This window comes from Geotrypetes seraphini, chromosome 4 (genome assembly GCF_902459505.1).
Source record: "Geotrypetes seraphini chromosome 4, aGeoSer1.1, whole genome shotgun sequence".
Lineage (NCBI taxonomy): Eukaryota > Metazoa > Chordata > Amphibia > Gymnophiona > Dermophiidae > Geotrypetes > Geotrypetes seraphini.
The window spans coordinates 252,820,263-252,841,100 of record NC_047087.1 but is presented as its reverse complement, the minus strand read 5'-3'; the positions used below and the strand labels follow the sequence as shown (position 1 = coordinate 252,841,100).

General features: G+C 40.8%; 2 protein-coding genes across 6 annotated transcripts in view; both read left to right on the top strand.

Annotated features, from left to right (window-relative positions):
* PRKG1 (protein kinase cGMP-dependent 1) overlaps nucleotides 1–6,287 on the top strand; it is a 1,424,783-nt gene extending 1,418,496 nt beyond the window's left edge. For all 5 annotated transcript variants that reach the window (XM_033943780.1, XM_033943783.1, XM_033943781.1 and 2 more), the window contains one exon: nucleotides 2,340–6,287. In XM_033943780.1, coding sequence (XP_033799671.1) covers nucleotides 2,340–2,438 — 99 coding nt within the window. In that variant the 3' untranslated portion in view covers nucleotides 2,439–6,287. The remainder of the gene's footprint in view (nucleotides 1–2,339) is intronic.
* Nucleotides 6,288–11,365: 5,078 nt separating this feature from the next.
* The window catches only part of DKK1 (dickkopf WNT signaling pathway inhibitor 1), a 61,606-nt gene continuing 52,133 nt past the window's right edge, over nucleotides 11,366–20,838 (top strand). The window contains exon 1 of the mRNA XM_033942460.1: nucleotides 11,366–11,524. Coding sequence (XP_033798351.1) covers nucleotides 11,387–11,524 — 138 coding nt within the window. The 5' untranslated portion in view covers nucleotides 11,366–11,386. The remainder of the gene's footprint in view (nucleotides 11,525–20,838) is intronic.

Genomic DNA, 20,838 nt, shown 5'->3' with positions numbered 1-20,838 from the left:
TAATCCAAAATGCTTGTTTATCAAAGTGAGTTTCCCCATAGGAAATAATGGAAACTCGCTTTGATTCATTGCCCCCCCCACGAGAACCGGCATTTCTCCCCCCGAAGGCCCTCCCCCTGCGATTTGGCACCACCCCCCACCGCGATCGGGCACCCCCCCCCTCACCGAAGTGATCAGGCACCCCCCCCCGCCGCTTCTTACCATCATCTGGACACCGGCACCAGCATGTCCTGTGCTTGGTGCCGGTGCCCGAAGATCGGTCTCCTCTTCTGCTGGGCCTTGAGCATCTGCGCATGCTCAAGGCCTGCGAGTTCACGTTCAGAACGTGAATATAAATGAGTATGTTAGAAGAATGAGCTCTTGAAGAATTATTATTGATATTCATGTATTGGATATAGGTGCCAGAAGTGGCATTAGATGCTGTAAAGCACCTCTGTAGGCATGATTCACATCAAAGGTAGGCACCGGAAATGAAGGCCTTGAAAACCCTGGCCTACATTTCTGGCACCTATCTTTCCCAAAGGAGCAATTCTCTAAATGGTGCCATCGCATGACACACAATCAGTGGCTGATTTTAAAGTGGCCGCCGACAATGGCACCATTTAGAGAATCCAGGCCTTTGTCAATAAAGTATTCTTCACCATACTGCTATCTGTTTCTGGTGTTTTCATCTATTGGATTCTGGCCATACAAGCCACAAGATTCAGAGTATACAGTATTTGGCTATAAAATTTCAGTAGTCGGTAGACAAGAAGTGAGATTGTGCTTTGTTTGCCAAAGCAAAACTTTCAGTCACAACACGCAGACTTAATATCCACCCTCGCATACTTCCATTTATAACCAAAAAACACAAACAGCATTATAAATTATCAACAAACATCAACAATATTCACAAACATTCCATTGGCAGTTCCTATCATCCCAACTGCTATCCACATTCCTTAAGGGAATTAAGTTAGAAGATTATGGCCTAATCACAAATGAGGAACCACAAGGGTCCCAATGTAAAGAAACAAAACCAGCATAGTTTGTGGTAATGCCAAACACTGCCTACTCCCCACTTAAATCCCATGTTGGGAAGGAATGTGCAACTAGTCCACCTTCATCTCAACCAGATTCTTAATACCAGTTGCATTTTTTTTTCTAACACAAATGGTTTCTAACTCAAATGCCAGACCATCCTTCAGGGATGGAGTGTACATTGAGCGATCTACCCCACAATAGCCAGGTCACCTGAAACCAGTCACAGAATCTAAGGCAGCATTGGTGTTCAGAGCCTAGGCTTTTTCATTTATATTGAATCAATTTTAGCAGACAATGAAAAAGATGCTGGTACTTAATACCCCTAAGTACCCCCTGAAAAAAAAATCTGCTTAATCATCTTGTCATATTCCCCATCAAGTCATATTAAAAAAATACCCCACTGCCCCTTCTGCAGCACCAACTCCTCTCCTCTATCAATCCCAAATACTTAACAAAAACACCATCTCCCTCTCTATCCACGTTCAGAAAAGAGGTGAGTGGAAGGGTCGACACATTTTCCTCGGCCCAAGGCACCACCGCAAAAATGTTCTGCCCACAGCATACTTGGCCTAACTCAAATCCAGAGCTCAAAATCAATTGGCGCCCATATGACGTGTACCAACCAGCATTGTTCTTCTCCTACTACTTAGCCCTCTGTTACTGGGATAATCACAGCTAATCCTATTTCTTCCTTCTGCCTATACATACACACAACAGGACAAGGAAAAGGGGGGGGGGGGTGAAGGAAGGGAGCCACCATACCATTCCAATAGGAGGAAATATTTTAAGCTCTGGAATGCATTGCCAGAGGTTATGGTAAGAGCGGATAGCGTAGCTGGTTTTAAGAAAGGTTTCGACAAGTTCCTGGAGGAAAGGTCCATAGTCTGTTATTGAGAGACACATTAGGGAAGCCACTGCTTGCCCTGGATTGGTAGCATGGAATGTTGCTACTCCTTGGATTTTGGCCAGGTGACCTGAATTGGCCACTGTGAGAATGGGCTACTGGGCCAGATGGACTATTGGTCTGACCCAGTAAAGTTATTCTTATGTTCTTACCATGCTTTAATTATGTTTTGCCATCTTTGTCAGACAATGTTCTGCCATGCCATGTTTGACATCACTTTGTAGAAATACACTTTATTATGTATGTAAACTTCTAACCCGCTCTGAGCTCTTCTGAGAAGACAGGATATAAAACCAAATAAATAAGGACCCAAACTGATATGACTGGGCAAGGTGAAGATGCCCCAGAAGAGTCAAAAGATCAATGTTGTGATGCAATAATCAAAATAGAATGTATTTTCTGTTTTTGGCAGGTTGCATCTCCAACAGACACAAGCAATTTTGACAGTTTTCCTGAAGATAACGATGAGCCACCACCTGACGATAACTCAGGATGGGATATAGACTTTTAATGCTTTTTTAACCTGCTTCTGCCTTGCTGAAGACAGCTTTTTTGAGACATGGCTGCCAACAAAACGGAAGGAACTGGGGAGGATAAGTGCTCGGGGTCACCATGATGCCTTGATTGATGCTGCTATAGTAACTACAGTGGCATTAGGACTTATTGCTTAGATGACAACAGTGTTCCTCACATGTTTTATGTTTGACTTTAAAATAGCAGTTGACATGGTGGTCCTGAAGCAAAGCCTTTTCACCGGCTAAGAAATAAGCTTGTTATCACTGCAGTGATCTTGCTATACTCTTATAATAATTTGAAAGATAAATAGTGTATGGAACACTTAAAGCAAGTCTAAGAATTAATACATTGAAGCTAGTGTTATCCATAGACTCATTAATTTATTTTAAGTGCTACAGTTATCTATGGTATGGTACTTGAAGTACTCCTGTACTTCAAAATAAGTATGCAGGGTTATGTACTGCAGGCCAGTGTATATACAGAGGACCACAAAACTATTAGAAAAGAAGTTCATGTCAAACCAGTTCTAGAAGTATTTTTTTTCAAGTTGTGTTCATGACGATTCTGAATGTTAATTTTTCATTTTTGTCAGTTTAAAACTGAAATAGTAATAAAAGCACAACTGCTATAGATGCTCATGAAATTAGTTAAGACAGGTATGGCTTCATTCTCAAAACTGAAAACTGGCTTACATACACCATTACAAAATATAAAAAGTTATTCATGTTACCAATGTCAGAGAATACAAAAGTCCTGGAATGGGGTGATGGCAGCCATTTTGTTATTTTGATTTTAGACATCTAATTTAAAATGGAGGTCTATAATAATGTTTACCTGTTAAGAGCATTAGGGGAAAACTGAAATGGATCTGTATGATACTATATAGGTGCTATGTATATCTCTCGTTTCTTAAATGTCACCCATCAGTCACCAATCATTTCTAAAACCTACATCTTAAGAAAGAATTTCCCTACTATTGAGGGTCTTAATCTAGGATTATTTTTTTTTTTTTACTTTATTCTTCTACCCCTAGAGTTGCATTCTTTAATGTATACTTTAATATTGTTACTGGATTTTTTTTTTCATGATTGTAAACAGATACAATAATATATCCAAACCTATGGTGGGGGGAGTGCCATAGCTTTAGAGTACACTGAGGTATTTATTATTAGAATGTCTCATGAGCAATCAGAATACCCATGAAGCATTGCAACCTGTCTGAAAATTTGAATGTGTGGGTTATGCAGCTGGAACAAAGGTACATAATAATTTTTCTTAAACATACTCTAGTTTGATATTTTTTATCTTTCCTTTATGTGACCATACCAATTTTTAAGGTCATAATAAGTTATTCTAATGGTTCATAACTGAAATATTGCACTGTAATAAAAATCTCAGAGAAACAACATACTGTCTTATCTATCTAATATTTGAAGATTTATGGCCCTCTAGTAATTAGATTGCTGTGAATGAAAATTTTGTCTTTAATTGTTTAGGTAGCATTAATGCAAACAATTTGCATTTGTGTCAAATTATAATTGGCTAGGAAATGTCTTGAGACGTGATAATGTTTGTAATTGAATCTGACACATTGTGTTACATTTGCAAAATGTGAAGACATATGATCTTTCAAAATATCTTAGTGCAGTAAAAATGTTATAGGTACCTTGATTTTGGGGGTCTTTGTGTATGGGAGGGGGTAGTGTTTTTATTGTACCAGTGGGTATGAGCAAATAGAAAGTATTACCCCCTATTAGTACATGCATTTTTATAAAACCTGACACAAGATGATTAGGAAAATTTGAAAGTAAAAATAAATGGAATTATGTTATATAATCAGAAATGTCAAATGATCAACCATGGACACCCCTAGTATTTATACAGGCCCTCTTTTACAAAGCTGATTACTGAGGTGGGCCATGGTAATCGCACCAAAGCCCATTGGGAATGTTGTTGCCACATGGCTTTGTAAAAGGAGGAGATAATTAAGTTGAACCTTGAAGTCACCATTTTCTAATAAGCCTTGTAAATTACAGTCTGTAGCATCACTGGATGTGACCTAATTGAAGAAAAGATGGGGAGGGGGAGACGGAATTATTAGCATTACATGCACATTTTTGTTTGTTATAGTACTGGGGGGTGGGGTTTCACACATAACAATGTATTAAGATAGTGTCTCTCAAACTTTTTTTAGCTCTGGCATACTAAATGGAGCAAATGGGGGTTTTTTGTGGCACATTATAATTGAAATTATAAAATTGCAAAATCAACAAAAAAATTAAATGTGAGTGTTATTTATTTAAAGTTCTTTAAGCTATATATGGGTAATTGTAACAACTGTGAAACTAAAGTAGATAGACTAGAATTGCTAATTAATGCGATGGATGAGCTTGTCATTGAGAGCAAATTAGCTCAAAACTCAGCTCGATAGTCGACAAGCAAAGATACATTTCATCACCCACCATCTGCAGTCATTCTCTTTTTTCAATTTATTTTCTGTCAGAGCTGAAAATCCAAGTTCCAAAAGATAAGAAGATTCAAATGTGCTTTGTGCTCAACTTCGGATAACTACTGCATAAAAAATAAAACTAAAATTACTTTTGTCATTAGTTTCCAAGGACCAATCATGTCAAAGAATGATGCTTGTCTGGGTGGTTGTATTCTTACACATGCAGACGCTCATAGCATTGACAGACTCTTGCGTACGCGATGTACATGTCATCTATTCTAGTGTATACTTATGTAGGGAATTTAAAAAAAATAAAGTAAACTTCTGGAATCTCTTGTGGCGCACCCGGAATCACACAGTTTGAGAGACACTATTAGGACATGCACACATCTGAAGCAGCCATATAAGGACAAGAGTGTATATGAAGGGCAACATCTACTTCATTGTAATCATGCATCTGAGAAAAGTGTTATTAATATTCTCTAACGGCAGACAGCTAAATATCAGGACACAGTGATCTACTCATATTAGTGAAAACACATTCTTTTTAAAAAACCCTTTTACTAAGCTGCGGTAGAGGTTTCTACCTCGTCCTGGAGCGCTAAACGCTCTGAGGTTGCTCTGACGCTTATAGGAATTCTATGAGTGTCACTGTGGTGTTGGAGCACTTAGCGTTCCAGGATTTCTAACCGCGGCTTAGTTAAAAAAGGGGGTAAGTTTTGCATCCAAACTTTGTAAATTGTCTTATTTTTTTAATTATATAATTAAATGAAACAATAAGGCTTATTAGAACTGTTAAGTGGCTTTCTTATTATGCAAAACAAAATGAAAGGAAATTAGGTTGCCAAGAGAATAGAAACATCTCATTATACTAGTGAATCAAAAAAAAAAAACAAATAACTGGTAGGAATAAAAATGTAGTGAAAAGAATTTTGTTTTAAACATGTATGCTTATTCATGCCTACTTTGTCCTTGTGACATATAATGACATGCGATCCATCCAGTCTGCAATAACTCACATTTTATATAAAATGCCTGCTTGCATATTTCATTATTATTTTTCACATGCCTCTTAATTGCCTCAAACTTTATGTTAATGACACCATTCTCTGTGATGCACACACATATATAAACTTTCATCCACTGAATGCTTCTGTGTTTGTTCATTTGTTCTTTTAGAGCTATAGGTCTCATTGTTTTAATAACTCATGGTCATCTTTTTTATATTTAGCTTAAAGAAAGGTTATCTATCATATTTGAAAGTATGACGGGGTTGGATTCACATGGTGTGGTTGACTGGCGGCATAGAACAGTTATGAATTATTCAAATAAATATTACTTACCAGAAGGACCACAGACAACTTGTTATGTAAATAGATATTTTATGTTGATATTTTGTAATACATAAGTAACATTTTTATTTTGAATTCCATGGCATTATCACTTCATTTTCTTATCTGTAATGTATAGTGTTTCCAAGTCCAAGTAGACTTGAATTAACATCATACTCGTCAGTATTCTTGAATTTTTTTGTCCACTGTACCTTGTTATTCATCTGTCCCATAATCTGAACTCATAACCTGACTATTTGGCATTGTAGCAAGTGCCTTAAGTTCATTGGCATCCTATCAAAACTAAAAAGTTGGTGTGTTATGCTGCATGACAAAGACAAAGACACCTCAAAATGTTGTCCTTTCTTAGCTTGCGACGTTTTACAGTTCTTTCTGCTAACACTTTTTAAGCCTTTATTATATGATATTAATGAATTACAGAAATGATGAAGTTGTTCTCTTATTTCTGTTAAATGTACCAGAGCTGTGTATCTGTTAATGGGATACAACGTCATTTCTGTGAAATGTATAAATGTATGTGCAGGTCGGGTTAATGTATGACATACTATACACAGTAATTCCTGTTTTGCTAAGCTGTAATGTTAAAGGGGGGAGGGGGAAAACATTTAACCTAATTTGCTATATTGCTCTAGAATATTATCATATTTTATAGAAACGATAACAAAACATTCGACAAAAGTCAGACGTTAACAATTCACTTTCACATCAAATACAACAATGCTAAAATAAAAAACAATAATGGGGAAAATCAATAATCAGCGCCCTGCTTAGCAAAACAGGATCAGTGCTTTCTGTGGGTTATTGTATATGCAAATCATTTCAGAGGTAAGCTCTCAACACACAGAGAAATCTGACTATTGAAAGCATGTTTTCAGTTTTCCTTCCCTGTGACCCCCTTCTCCAAACAGTCATAGCACTGAGATTTTGAGGACTTCATAGGTTTCAACCTTAGCTAGCAAAGGGAAGTTTTGTTTAGCATTGTCTACCTGTTCTGGTTTAATGTCATTTCTACATGCTTGTTTTGTATGCTTATGTTCCAGTTTCTTTAAGTTTTCTCCAATGCAAGACATGAAAGGTTCCCTTTTTCTGTTGTCAGAACCTATTGGTCATGAAATGGTCATTGACCAGTTGCACTTTTCTGATGTAGTTTTCTTCATCTATTGAATTGCTTTTGATTTGCTCTGTATTTTTCCTGCAGCCGTAATTGCCGAGTGCCTGTTGTATACTTTCTAGAGTTGAAATAAAAAAAAAAAAAACAATTACTTTTCAATACCGTGTAGATGTCTATCACTGTAAGATTGTGTTGCAGATTTCAAAAATAGCTTCCTTATTAATATACATTAGTATACAGGTTTGAGAAATTAACTTGAAACATTTTCTTTAAAACAGTCTTCACAAAAAAAAATAGAACATTTGCAAGAAATGTATTAAAGATACATGGATTCATGGAATCTTGATTCAAACAATCCAATTGAAAGCATGGATAAAATCCTAAGAACCAAAGTATTCCTCTAGGCTTTGATGATAACCGATATGATTGTGCAGACAAAATAGATAGCATTTTGTTTAGTTTCCCATATCATTATAGGGTTTTTCTTTTGTTATGATAAATGTTAAGAACATAAGAATAGCCTTACTAATGGTCCATCCAGCCCAGAATCCCATCTTCACGGAGGCCAATCCAAGTCACAAGTACCTGACAAAAACCCAAATAGTAGAAGCATTCCATGCCACCGAGCCAGGGCAAACAGTGACTTCCCCCATGACTGTCTCAACAGCAGACTATGGAACTTTTCCTCCAGGAACTTGTGCAAACCTTTTTTAAAACCAGCTACATTAGCTGCTCTTACCGTGTCCTCTGGCAATGCATTCCAGAGCTTAAGTATTCTCTGGGTGAAAAAATATTAACTCTTATTAGTTTTAAAATTATTACTCAGTAACTTCGAGTGTCCCCTAGTCTTTATAAATCATGATGCAGTAAAAAATCGATCCACTTGTACCCATTCTACACCACTCAGGATTTTGTAGACTTCAATCACCTCAGCCGTCTCTTTTCCAAGCTGAAGAGCCCTAATCTTTTTAGTCTTTCCTCATACGAGAGGAGTTCCATCCCCTTTATCATTTTGGTCACTCTTTGTTTTGTTAATAGTATGCACTATTATGTTATACTAGTGTTTAAGCCCGTTACATTAACGGGTGCTAGAATATATGGCTGTCTGTCTTTCTTTCTTTATGTCTCTCTCCCTGCTCCTGTCTCTTTCTTCCTTTCTTTCTGTCTCTCTCCCTCCTGCAATTTTTCTCTCTCTCTCCCTGGCACCCTTTGTCTGTCTGTCTTTCTTTCTGTCTCTCTTTGGTCCCCTGTCTGTCTTTATTTCTGTCTGTCTCTCTCCCTAGCCTCCTTTGTCTGTCTGTATTTCTTTCTGTGTCCCCCCCCCCCACCCCACTTTCCTTTGCAGAAGCAGCAGTGATATTTTCCTTCCCCTCCAGATCCCTGTGAAGTAGTAACAGCATTTCCCCCCACCCACCCCCCATTCCCTTCTCTTCCCCCCCCACCACCACTTTCCTTTGCATAAGCAGCAGCGGTATTTCTCTTCCCCTCCAGGTCCTTGCTGAAGCAGTAGCAGCATTTTCCCCCACCCCCCATTCCCTTATCTCCCCCCCCCCACTTTCTTTTGCAGAAGCAGCTATGATATTTCCCTTCCCCTCCAGATCCCTGAGAAGTAGTAGCAGCATTTTCCGCCACCACCCCCCATTCCCTTCTCTCCCCCACCGCCACTTTCCTTTGCATAAGCAGCAGCGGTATTTCCCTTCCCCTCCAGGTCCCTGCTGAGTAGTAGAAGCATTTTCCCCCACCCCCATTCCCTTCTCTTACCGTGAGCTGCCCTGCTCCGTTTGGCCCCTCCCCCTTCCCTTCCCGCGTGCTGGCCTGCTGCTGCTGAAGGTTTTTTTCGGCGACTCCTCCTGTTAAAATTCTAATCCTGTTAAAACTCCCCCCCCCCTTCCCGCAACTGCTCCTGTTCAAAGCGGCCTGCTGAGGTTCGCGGCCGGCTGTAACGAACCTCGCAGGCCGCTCTCCAACTCGGTAGCATGTTCCCTCTGACGCGATCGCGTCAGAGGGAACGTGCTACCATGTGAAGAGCGGCCTGCGAGGTTCGTTACAGCCGGCCGCGAACCTCAGCAGGCCGCTTTGAACAGGAGCGGTAGCGGTTGTTGCGGGAAGGGGGGAGTCGGCGACGTGCAGGCCCTGTGAACAGGAGCGGCAGCGGTGGCAGGACCATGAGCCTTCCTCCCGCCATCCGCCGCTCCTGTCGTCCGATTCACCTAACTGGCGCATAAGCCTCAAGCCGCGGCCACGGACGGACACAGCACAGGAGATGAGGTCCCCACAGGAGATGAGCCGCCAATGCTTGCGGCCAAGGTAGGTGCTGGGAAGAAGGCTGGGGACTCACGCATGCGCACTCATGCGGCCACGGAACTACAGATCATGGAAGCACATAAATAGGAGTGCGCATGCGCGAGTTAGCCTTTTATTATATAGATTATATCCTGTCATTCAATATGCATGTTATTTTCCAATAGATTAACTGTTCTTCATAAGCTGTGCAAGCTATTGAGTGATGGTGTACGTATATGCTATTGAATACATGGAGGGAAAAGAGAAACAAAATGAAGGGTTTTACCTAATATTTTTGTTCAGAAAAAGGGTAAAGGGTTATGGCATTTGATATACAGTCGGGTTATGGCATTCGATATATCAGTGTTTTTCAACCTTTTTTGGGCAAAGGCACACTTGTTTCATGAAAAAAATCACGAGGCACACCACCATTAGAAAATGTTAAAAAATTTAACTCTCTGCCTATATTGACTATATATAAAGTAATTCTCTTGAATATGAATCAAATAAACACAAAGAAAGTATTTTATAATTACTTTATTACGAAATAAAAATTATAAAATACTTTATTCAGTGCGAAACCTGGGCCTGTTTGGCTGAACACAAAGCTGATATTCTGGCTGGAATCGAAGAAAGACACACACGTAGCTCTTCGTCAACAGCTCTCAGTCTCTCTCTGTATTTGGTTTTTATAGCATACAAAAATAGACAAATATACCCTCCATCCTTTTTATTAAACCACAATAGCAGTTTTTAGCACAGGGAGCTGCGCTGAATGTCCAGCGCTGCTCTTGACGCTCATAGGCTCCCTGCGCTAAAAACCACTATTGCGGTTTAGTGAAAGGTGACCATATTGTAAAATATAGACAGCAGATATAAATTCAGAACTGTGCATAGTAAGTGAAGGGAAGTTTTCATCTCTGGGAATTTACCCAGTTAACTATTAAGTTATTTGGGCAAATTCCTTTGAAAACTGTGGTAATACTGCCTCCACTTTGCTAAATTTAAAATAAAATCATTTTTCCTACCTTGTCTGGTGATTTCTGGTTGCACTTTCTTCTTCTGACTGTGCATCCAATCTTTCTTCCCTTCTATCAGCCTGTATGCTTTCTCTCCTCCACACCTCATTCCCTCCCCCAACTTTTTCTTCCTCTCTCCCTGACCTTTCTTTCTTTTTTTCTGTTTCTCTTCTTTCCTTCTGTTTCCCTGCCTGCCCCCTTTCTTTCTTTCTTTCTTTCTTTCTCCCTGCCGTTCCCCAAGCCACTGCCGCTGCCATCGGGGAACAGGACCCACCAATGGATAACAGGCCCCAAAGCCGACGCATGCTCTCCCTGACGTTAATTCTGCAATCGGAGAGGAAGTTCCGCCCAGCCAGGCAGCGATTGGCTGGCCCGAACTTCCTCTCCGACTGCAGAACTGACGTCGGGGAGAAGAAGACTTATCGTCTCGATAGATTAGATCGCCAAGACAAAGTGAGTCCTGGGTGATCGACTCACTTTGCCTTGGCGAGCTACTGGCGCCCCTGCCTCGAGCCCCCTGTCAGCTCCGGGCCCGGCGGCACACCAGGCAACATCTCGCGGCACACTAGTGTGCCGCGGAACAGCGGTTGAAAAACACTGCGATATATAGTCTTCTTGCAATGTTTTGCAAGATGAGCAAAACACTCCTGCATAACGTGTCATGTGCATTGTTGGGGCGGCGGCCGGCTTGGCTTGGGAGCTGAGAGGTCATGCGCATGCTTGTACAGGATGGCGGCCAGCTTGAATTGGGAGCCGGGAGGTGCTGGAGGACGGCAGAGGCATTGGCCGAAGCGGGAGGGAAGCCGCATGGGGACCCCGAGGGAAGGAAGCCATCCCGTTGAAGGGGCTGCGCCACCCACAGTACAGGTACCCACCCCTGGGCCACCATAGCAAACCTTGGTTGTGGAATGAATAGACTGAGTTTGCATTATGGCCTATGGGAACTTTGCTTTGATATACGAGTGCTTTGGCTTACGAGCATGCTTCTGGAACAAATGCTCGTAAACCAAGGTACCACTGCCTTTCTGTGGTACAAACAAAGTGGTTTACTTATATATTGGGGGGCATTTTTGATAGGACATCTGAGTTTGGATGTTTTAGGAAAGACGTCCAGAAATCCAGTAGAGAAAATGTCCATTTTCCAAACAGCAAGACTTCTATATTTTTTTGTTTTTGTTTTAATGACCTATCAAAACATTTTGGCTTGCTCAGTTTCGTTTAAATCATTGTCACAGTGTGACAGTTAATTTGTCCTGAGCATAAGTGCTTGTACAGCTTATTAGTCCTCAGCTTTATTGTTTTACCAGTATCTTACTAGTCCCCTGAAGAAGGCCTCTGCCAAAACTGGGATCCTAGTTGGGATATTATAGAAGAGATATGCTCTCTTCTTTGGGCATTTTTATGGACTAATAAATACATTTCCATTGTTTGATTTTAGACATCTCACTTGCCTCTTTTTGTGTATATATTGTGTTGTTTCTCGAGGCGAGTCTTGCTTTTCTCTTCTCCTAGCTTTGAAAATGGACATTTTTTTCTACTGGTTTTGTGGACGTCTTACCTAAAACGTTCAACCTCAGACATAGATGACATATCAAAAATGCCCCTCCATAGGTATAGGTATCTGACAGCAGTGAGATGGAGTTAAGAGTTGAAAGCAGTTTCAAAAAAGTAGGTTTTTTGCTTGAATTTGAATACTGCTAGAGACAGTGCACTACAAATTGATTCAGGCAGCCTGTTCCAGGTATACAGCATGGCAAGAAAAAAGGGACAGAGTCTGGAGTTGGCAGTGGAGGAGAAGGGTACAGATAAGAGGGACTTGCCCGACGAACAGTGTTCAAGGGGGGAAGCAAGGGGGGAGATAAGTGAGGAGAGATATTGGGGGGCTACAAAGTGAATTCACTAATAAGTCAGTAAGAGGAGTTTGAACTCTATTTGGAAATGGATGATGAGCCAATGAAGTGACTTGAGGAGAGGGGTAATGTGAGTATGGCAGCTCTTATGGAATATAAGTCATGCAGCAGCATTTTGAATGGATTGAAGGGGTGAGAGATGGATGCATGGGAGGCCTGCGAGAAGTACGTTGCAGTAATCTAAATATGAGGTGATATACTGGAGATATACTGGAAACCCCCCACTTACCCTAGTATTCATTCACCCCTCTGCACAACTGCCTTGAATCCTCTATTTATACACCTTGCCTATGCCACTGACTCAACATCGGCTCAAAATGAATACATTTGATCCCAGCTGAAAAGGTACCCAACAATGGTACCTGTAACCCCAAAACACCATTGAACAGTGATATTTGAGCTTTCAAAGAACATCAATTAGCTGGAAAAAAACACATCAAAATATACAATATAGAAATACCCAAGGACAAAAGTCCTACATGTAGTTGACAAGCATGGTTTAGCACAAGGCACAATGCTTACCATGATTCACATTATTTATTATTATTTGAAATTCATATTTGGATATTCATGTGGGATCTCTAATGAGGTAAGGGCAAGGGTTGGTGAGCAAACTCAGGGAGAAGGGTCACTAGAGTGGGCAGACTTGATGGGCTTTGGCCCTTTTCTGCCGTCATTTTTCTATGTTTCTATGTTTCTATGTTTCTATTTGCATACATTTGTATTTGGTGTATTACTGTTTCACTAAATATCAAATATGAATTCAAAATCCATGCGTTAACATGTTTTAACTCAGGAGGGCAACAATTTTATAACAGGGCACCTAGGATTAGAGGTGGAGAATGGTTAGCCTATTTTGTAAAGAACTATAGAAACTTTATTCTTGTTTTGGATGTATGAAGACTGGCATTTAGAAGTCCATATTGCATGGACATCAGGTCCTAATTTTACAACGGCAGGGTGTCCATATGGTAAGGGGCATGATCTTGGTATGTTTGAGTGAAATTACGGAGGGTTAAAAATATGGACATCCAATTCTGATCACAGAAGGGGGAAGGGAGGTACAAGTCTAAAAAGATGAACGACCATGTTTAGACCTAGTACTTATCAGGTCCATGTTACAAATTTAGACCTAGTACTTATCAGGTCCATGTTACAAAAAGATGCTCTAATTGAGTAATTCTCCACTGAATAATAAACAATTGATGTTAATTAGAATCAATTAGGGATTATGCACATAAATTTTGGACCAGAATCCACACACTCGAGTCAAAAAAGGGGACACAGAAATGGGTGGAGAATGGGCAGATTGGGGGCTTTCCTTTAAATTGCTCATGTGATTACAGAATTAGGGTCCCCACACCTAAATTTAGGTGTGGTCATTTACACCACATGTATGATGGTTTAAATGACCATACCTAAATTTAGTTGCATTTCCCAGGTGTAAGCACTGTTCTATAAACTATGCCTAACTTTAAGTGATTTAGGGGGGGGGGGTCATATTTAAAATTTAGTCGTTAGCATGCTACATCTTGGCACTTAACTTTTGACACCCTTTATAGAACTGTCCCCTAGATGTGTAAATTGTGACTCTTCCCATGCACCATACAAACTCCTCCCCTGAACACATCTCTATAAATATGCACCTTCTGGCACAGCCCATCTTTTTAGATGTGACCTTAATGTTGAGTCATTTTACATATGTAAATCTTCATTTTACTTGGGAAAAGGTTTCTAAAACCACATTTGGCATTTACAGGGCCATTGTACAAAAATCTTTCTGCTTGAAAAGCCTGTTTTACATGTTGGGGGTGGTTTTGGGGGTTGTAACCCCCCCATTATACAGAAAACTTAACTTTTTACCTATTTGGGGGGGAAAGTTAAGTTTTCTGTAAAATGGGGGGTTACAACCCCCCAAAACCACCCCCAACAGCAGCACCAATACAATTAAGTAAAGTGGGGGCGTTCCCCCCACACCCCCTGTCGGAGCCCTTTAAAATAAGCTTTTTTTTTTTTTTTTTTTTTTTTCAGCGGCGCGCTGAAGTCTTGCGCTCAATTGTCTGCTCTCAAATGTCGGCACGCGTTTGTCTCTCGCGCTTATGATTGTGAACCTAACTCCCAGGCCTTCTTTCCCAGAAGCAGCAGCTGAGCACATTTTTCTTCCTCCTGGTGTGTTTTATCAGCCTTGCTGGCTCTGTGAACATAGAGAGAGATCACATGGCCTACAGTTAAGAGGGTAACAATGATATTATGGCTGACTGACCCTGTCTCCCAGCAGCAGCCATAGAGGGACTTCAGGCACTGGGTCTTCGACTACACTGCAATGGTTGAATACATTTCTGACAGGTAAGCTCTCACCCGACATTTCCTTTTTGCAGACACATTTCAGGAAAGCTAAACAACCAACCAGAATAAGGTAACCAGTTGCCAGCTAAAGACATGTGGCACCAAAGTGCTCAAGCCACTGTCTTGACTCCTCTCCACTTGCCTGGTTCCTACAGTCTGGCTTTAAAGAAATAAAAAATAGCCTCATCATCAAAAAAGCAAACTTCTAATATTTTTATTTGTACCATTCATTCTCTAAAGATAATCAAGATATCCTGCTCAGTGTATTTTTATCCATGTTGACAATCAAACTTTTTTTACACTAACACAAAACATTTTCTTGATTGAACTTCTGAACTTCCTCAGTTAGTTTATTATTATTTTTTTTTAATATATATCTGTTTTGTGCTTTTTAACCAGATTTTTGGGCACTTTAAGGGTTAGTTACATTTACTAAAATGCATGTGTTATTAGTAAATAGGTCATACTGCCTAAAATGGAATTTGTGGTAAATAACGAGCTAATGAATTTTAATTTGCAGTAGTATAATACCACTTTTTAGAAAATCTATTTTGTTTTGCAACTGCTTCGACCAATAATTTTCCTCCATGCATCCTCATTAGGTGGTTATGGGCAAACTTATCTGCAACGTACTATCATCTTTGATTCTATCGTATTAATATTTACAATTATGGGCCAAGAACTCAGCCATCAATCAGATTAGAGTTGCTTGTACTGAAATTTCAACATATGGATAATTAGATCATCCAGGATTTTCTGTGTGTTTTTTGAAACTAGAGTGTAATGCTTCAGGTTATCAAACCTACTCAAAGGAGTCACTCGAGGACATCAAGCTCCGAAGACTGCAGCTTTTGGACGTCTTCTATATCAAGATGACTGATGCCAACATAGTAGCCCTGAAGAAATTTGGCTTGATATTCAGCTCCCAGCCGGCTGAATAGCACATAGCCAGCTACCTGCAGATATTAAGAACATAAGCCGTGCCTCTGCTGGGTCAGACCTGAGGTCCATCATGCCCAGTAGTCCGCTCACGCAGCGGCCCATCAGGTCCAGGACCTGTATAGTAGCCCTCTAACCCTTCTATCCCCTTTTCTTTCAGAAAATTGTCCAATCCCTTCTTGAACTCCAATACCGTACCCTGTCCTTGTTCAAAGCAATTCTTTAGAGAGTAAATAGTCATACTAGTTGTACATTTTCTTTGAACACACTTGTTACAGGAATGACGACTTGTTTTGCTGTTTCTAAAATATGGTTCATGCCTCCATGCTGAGTTTTCCTTTGAATTACTATAGTCATTTGTAGGTTTAGATACACATCTTTTCAGGTCTTTGTATATATCAACAGTCAGAGAAAAGGAATGTTGACAGACAGTGGGAAAATGTAAATTGAATTGAAGATTGCCAGCTAGCTCCCGCACTGCATAGCTGGTCACTGCAAATGTACAGCGGTTCACAGGCTAACTTCAGCAGCCAGATAGACCCACCTGAAAAGCAAATCTATCTTTAGCTGCTAGTAGTTAAGGGACTGATTCTACAAATGGGTGGCCCAAATGTAGGTGGCGGTAGGCATCTTACCACCATCTGGCAGCAAATCAGGACAAACATATTTAGAAAAAAAAAACTCCCCGAGGCAGGATGCCTATACTGTAGGCATTTGTCATGGGTCTAGGGCAGGGATCTCAAAGTCCCTCCTTGAGGGCCGCAATCCAGTCGGGTTTTCAGGATTTCCCCAATGAATATGCATTGAAAGCAGTGCATGCACATAGATCTCATGCATATTCATTGGGGAAATCCTGAAAACCCGACTGGATTGCAGCCCTCAAGGAGGGACTTTGAGACCCCTGGTCTAGGGAGACAGGTAGGGACACCTAAGCTTGCCCAAGACTGGTCGTTTGCGTGATTTCACCTGGAAGTGGCCCTGGTCAAGTTTAAGTGTCCCTAGATATCTACCTAGAGCCATGCCAGATGCCTGAAATGTAGACCAGTAAAATGCGAGATTGAAGGATAGTCACACACACCCGGCCTCGACATGGGCTGTATTTTGTGGCTGGCTGCTTCAGGAAGCTGAGCAGAAAGAACTGAAAAGGCATTTCTCATCATTTGCAAGTCTTAGATTTCCAAAATGGCTTTTGAGTTCTTTCTACTCTGCTTCCTAAAGCAGCCAGCCACGAAACACGGCCCATGCCGAGGCCAAGTGTTTGTGACTATACCTATCGCTCAAGTTAAGTTAATCTTAATTTCTTCAACAACAAATATATTTTTGAGCTGCAAGTGGAAAGTCATTGTATTCACCTTGAAACCAGTGTGCTATGATTAGAACACTAAACGGAGCTCTAGTTCTTTTGAAACTTCATGTTCAGTTTCGGTGATATAGTCACATATGAGGACAATTCACAACAATTGAATAACTCTTTCATTTGTGACTAACGTATTGATTCTTTTTTTTCAAACATAGTAGGCTGGGGCAGTTTTCCATTTTGCTATAATTTCTAGCTAAATATCGACTGCATAAGCTCTTGTACATATAGCTTCTGAATATCACTGCTCTACATATAACTAAATGCTACTGTCCATGATCTGCCCTAACTCCACGTAGGCATTATGGAGGTGGAGAGAACGAGAGGGCACTCACTAAAATTAAAAGAGAATGGATTCCGTACAAATGTAAGGAAGTTTTTCTTAACCCAGAGGGTGGTAGAAAACTGGAACACTCTTCCGGAGGCTGTTATAGGGTGAGAAGGGAGGGGGGGGGGAGAGAGAGAGAGAGAGTCCTGTACAGGTGACAGGTGAAGAGCCCCCCCTAACATATTAGACCAATAAGCACTACTAAAGGCCTAAGATGGCTGAAAATGCTCTGACTAAAACTGTCAAGCCTTTGCACAATCTAGGATGAGAACATGTCTTGACCAAGAATACAAAAATACATTATTTGTAAGAAATATCCTGGAATGGGCAGAGCTTTACTGGACCCAAGGGTTCAAAGTTGATGACCTGATATTGAAATGACATTTGGCGGGAATAGTTATTTTAGTAAACAGGACACGCATATGGTATGACACAGATATTATGAACCAATTAATAAACTGAGAAATGTAATGATGTTTGTAAGTGACCAATAAAAATTAACAATACGATATGTGCCAACATGGCCTCAGGCTGTCAAGATTGTATAAGAGACAGCCTCTGTGATTATGAAAGTAGGACAGACATCAGGTACGTCAGTAAAAGTAGGAAAGTAGGACAGACATCAGGAACCAGAACGTACATAAGAACATAAAAATTGCCACTGCTGGGTCAGATCAATGGTCCATCCTGCCCAGCAGTCCGCTCACACAGCGGCCCCAAGGTCAAGACCAGTGCTCCAAATGAGTCCAATCTCACCAGTTTAGCATGAACTTGTCCAACTTTGTCTTGAAACCTTGGAGGGTGTTTTCCCCTATAACAGACTCCGGAAGAGCGTTCCAGTTTTCTACCACTTTCTGGGTGAAGAAGAATTTCCTTACGTTTGTAAGGAATCTATCCCTTTTTACCTTTAGAGAATGTCCTCTCATTCTCCCTAGCTTGGAGAGAGTGAACAGTCTGTCTTTCTCTACTAAGTCTATTCCCTTCAGTATTTTGAATGTTTTGATCATGTACCCTCGCAGTCTCCTCTTTTCAAGGGAGAAGAGGCCCAGTTTCTGTAATCTCTCGCTGTACGGCAACTCCTCCAGCCCCTTAACCATTTTAGTCGCCCTTCTCTGGACCCTTCTCTGGACCCTTTCGAGTAGTACTCAGGTAAGGCTTGGCTAAGGCTAGTCTCAGTTAGGGCACTAGTCTTTGACCTAAGAGCCGCCGCGTGAGCGGACTGCTGGGCCCGGTGGACCAATGATCTGATCACAGCAGCGGCAATTCTTATGTTCTATAATAATGTGCCTATTTAAAGGGGCCAAGAAGGCATCTATTGGAGCGTGTCTACTTTTTATTATAGAATACTAGCGTAGCAGGGCAAATTCATGTCTATAGTTTAAGCACAACCACTTTCACCAGCCACAGAGTTGCTGTAAATCAAGCATGTCAAACGCAAAGGCTGACACAAGCCAAATAAATAAGGTTTAAGTTTATGTGAGCTACAAAAAAAAAATCCAAAACACCATTTTTTATAGAAACTTAGGGGTCCTTTTATTAAGGCATGCTAACCAATTTAGTGCATGCAAAAGATTAGCGTGTGCTAAAGGCTAAGGCACCCATAGAATATAATGGATCTGGGGAGGTTTTCGCAGTAATGCCACAAAACCATTGGTTTTTTCCAGCCATTGAAGGAGCTCTTATTGTTTTTAAGTTGCTAATTATTTCCATAATTGCTATATATTTGATATTTTATTGGTTTTGCATGTTACTGCAATTGTTGTTGCTGTTGTATTTGATACATTTATTTATTTCAATCAAAATATTAAGCCTGAAAAAAGAATTTGACAAGAAAATTAAGCATGCTGAAAGTCCACAAGAGGGAGCCAAAAGAGCAATTTTTCAGAGTCCTCCCTCAGACACAATTAACTCCATTAGTAAATTCACATTGGAGGCTTCAGTCTTTTTAGTCAATTGTTACCCCTCTAATTACGTCGGGATGGCTGTAGTTTAATTTCTCCATTAGATGACATGGCAAACCAACAGTTCTTATTGTGGTGTGAAGAGATTTGCCAACATGAAGACTCTTCAATCAGGATTACCTGACGTCCAACCAGACGAATTTGCTGAGTACAATGTCTGTGAAAACCTGCTAAAGACAAAGCAAATGGATTGTTTGGGAAAATGCCATCCTTGCTAAAGTCTGATTAGGTCCTGGGGTCCTGAGTCTGTTTGATCTCTGTTCATCAAAGGGAGTCCTTAAATAAGCTGAATTTTATGCTGCTCTATGATTGTGGATATACTGTGAAAACAGACCAGGCACCCAAAACGAATAAATGAAAATTGAAAAACACCCAGCTTATTTCAAGAGCACAGATGTAGCGCTGGGCTATTTTGGGCTATTCCTCCCATTTTTCCTCTGCCTGGATTTTAAGTATAGTGGAGCCAACACATGATTCTCTCCTAGAGGAGTCAAATAGTTTAGCACCAGAGGAATGTGTCATCCAGCTCCAAGATTACCAGGCTTTTGTTTTTTTTTTCCCCAGCACTGTTGGAACAATTGGTTCAAAGCAACTCTGTTATGACTGGGCCAGCATGGATTTACTGCTGTCACAAATGTACCTCGGATAGAATCTTACCTTTGATGGTATTCTAATGCTAACATTAAAAAAAACCTGCAATCTTATGACAGTAAAATAAAGAGTTTATCTAAAAAATAAGGGGGTCTTTTACTAAGACGTTCTAGCTGATTTAGCACACACTAAATGCTAACGCATCCATAGAATATGAATGTGTTAGCATTTAGTGCGTGCTAAATCGGCTAGCGTGCCTTAGTAAAAGACCCCCCAAATTAGGTGAAAATTCCAACAATTGCAGCCCGGTGGACTTTTACCTGTAAAGTGGTGGGGCAGCGGCAGAGCGAGGGAAGGAGGCACCTGGCATCACCACGCTGTGTGTCCCTGTCACACTCTTCCCTGCTGCCTCCCCACCCCCCCCACCCCCCAGCATACCTGTTCAAATGATAACCGGTGGTGAGCATCATCTCTAACCTATACTCTAACCCAGACATGGGTAAAGTATGGCCTGCGGGTCATATCCGGCCCGTTTAGGTTTTTAATACGGCCCACCAAATGTCTGGCCCTTTTCCACAGCTCATTCAGCGGGGTGGATTCGACACATGGCTAGATGGGGCTTTTCCTATGGAGCACCGGTCTTTTCTTCTCGGCTCTACTGCTGATTGGTCAGAATGATCCCTGGGGTAGGAATAGTAAGAAAAAGGTCTGCCCCGTAAGCACTGATGCGGGGGGGGAGGGGGGGGGAG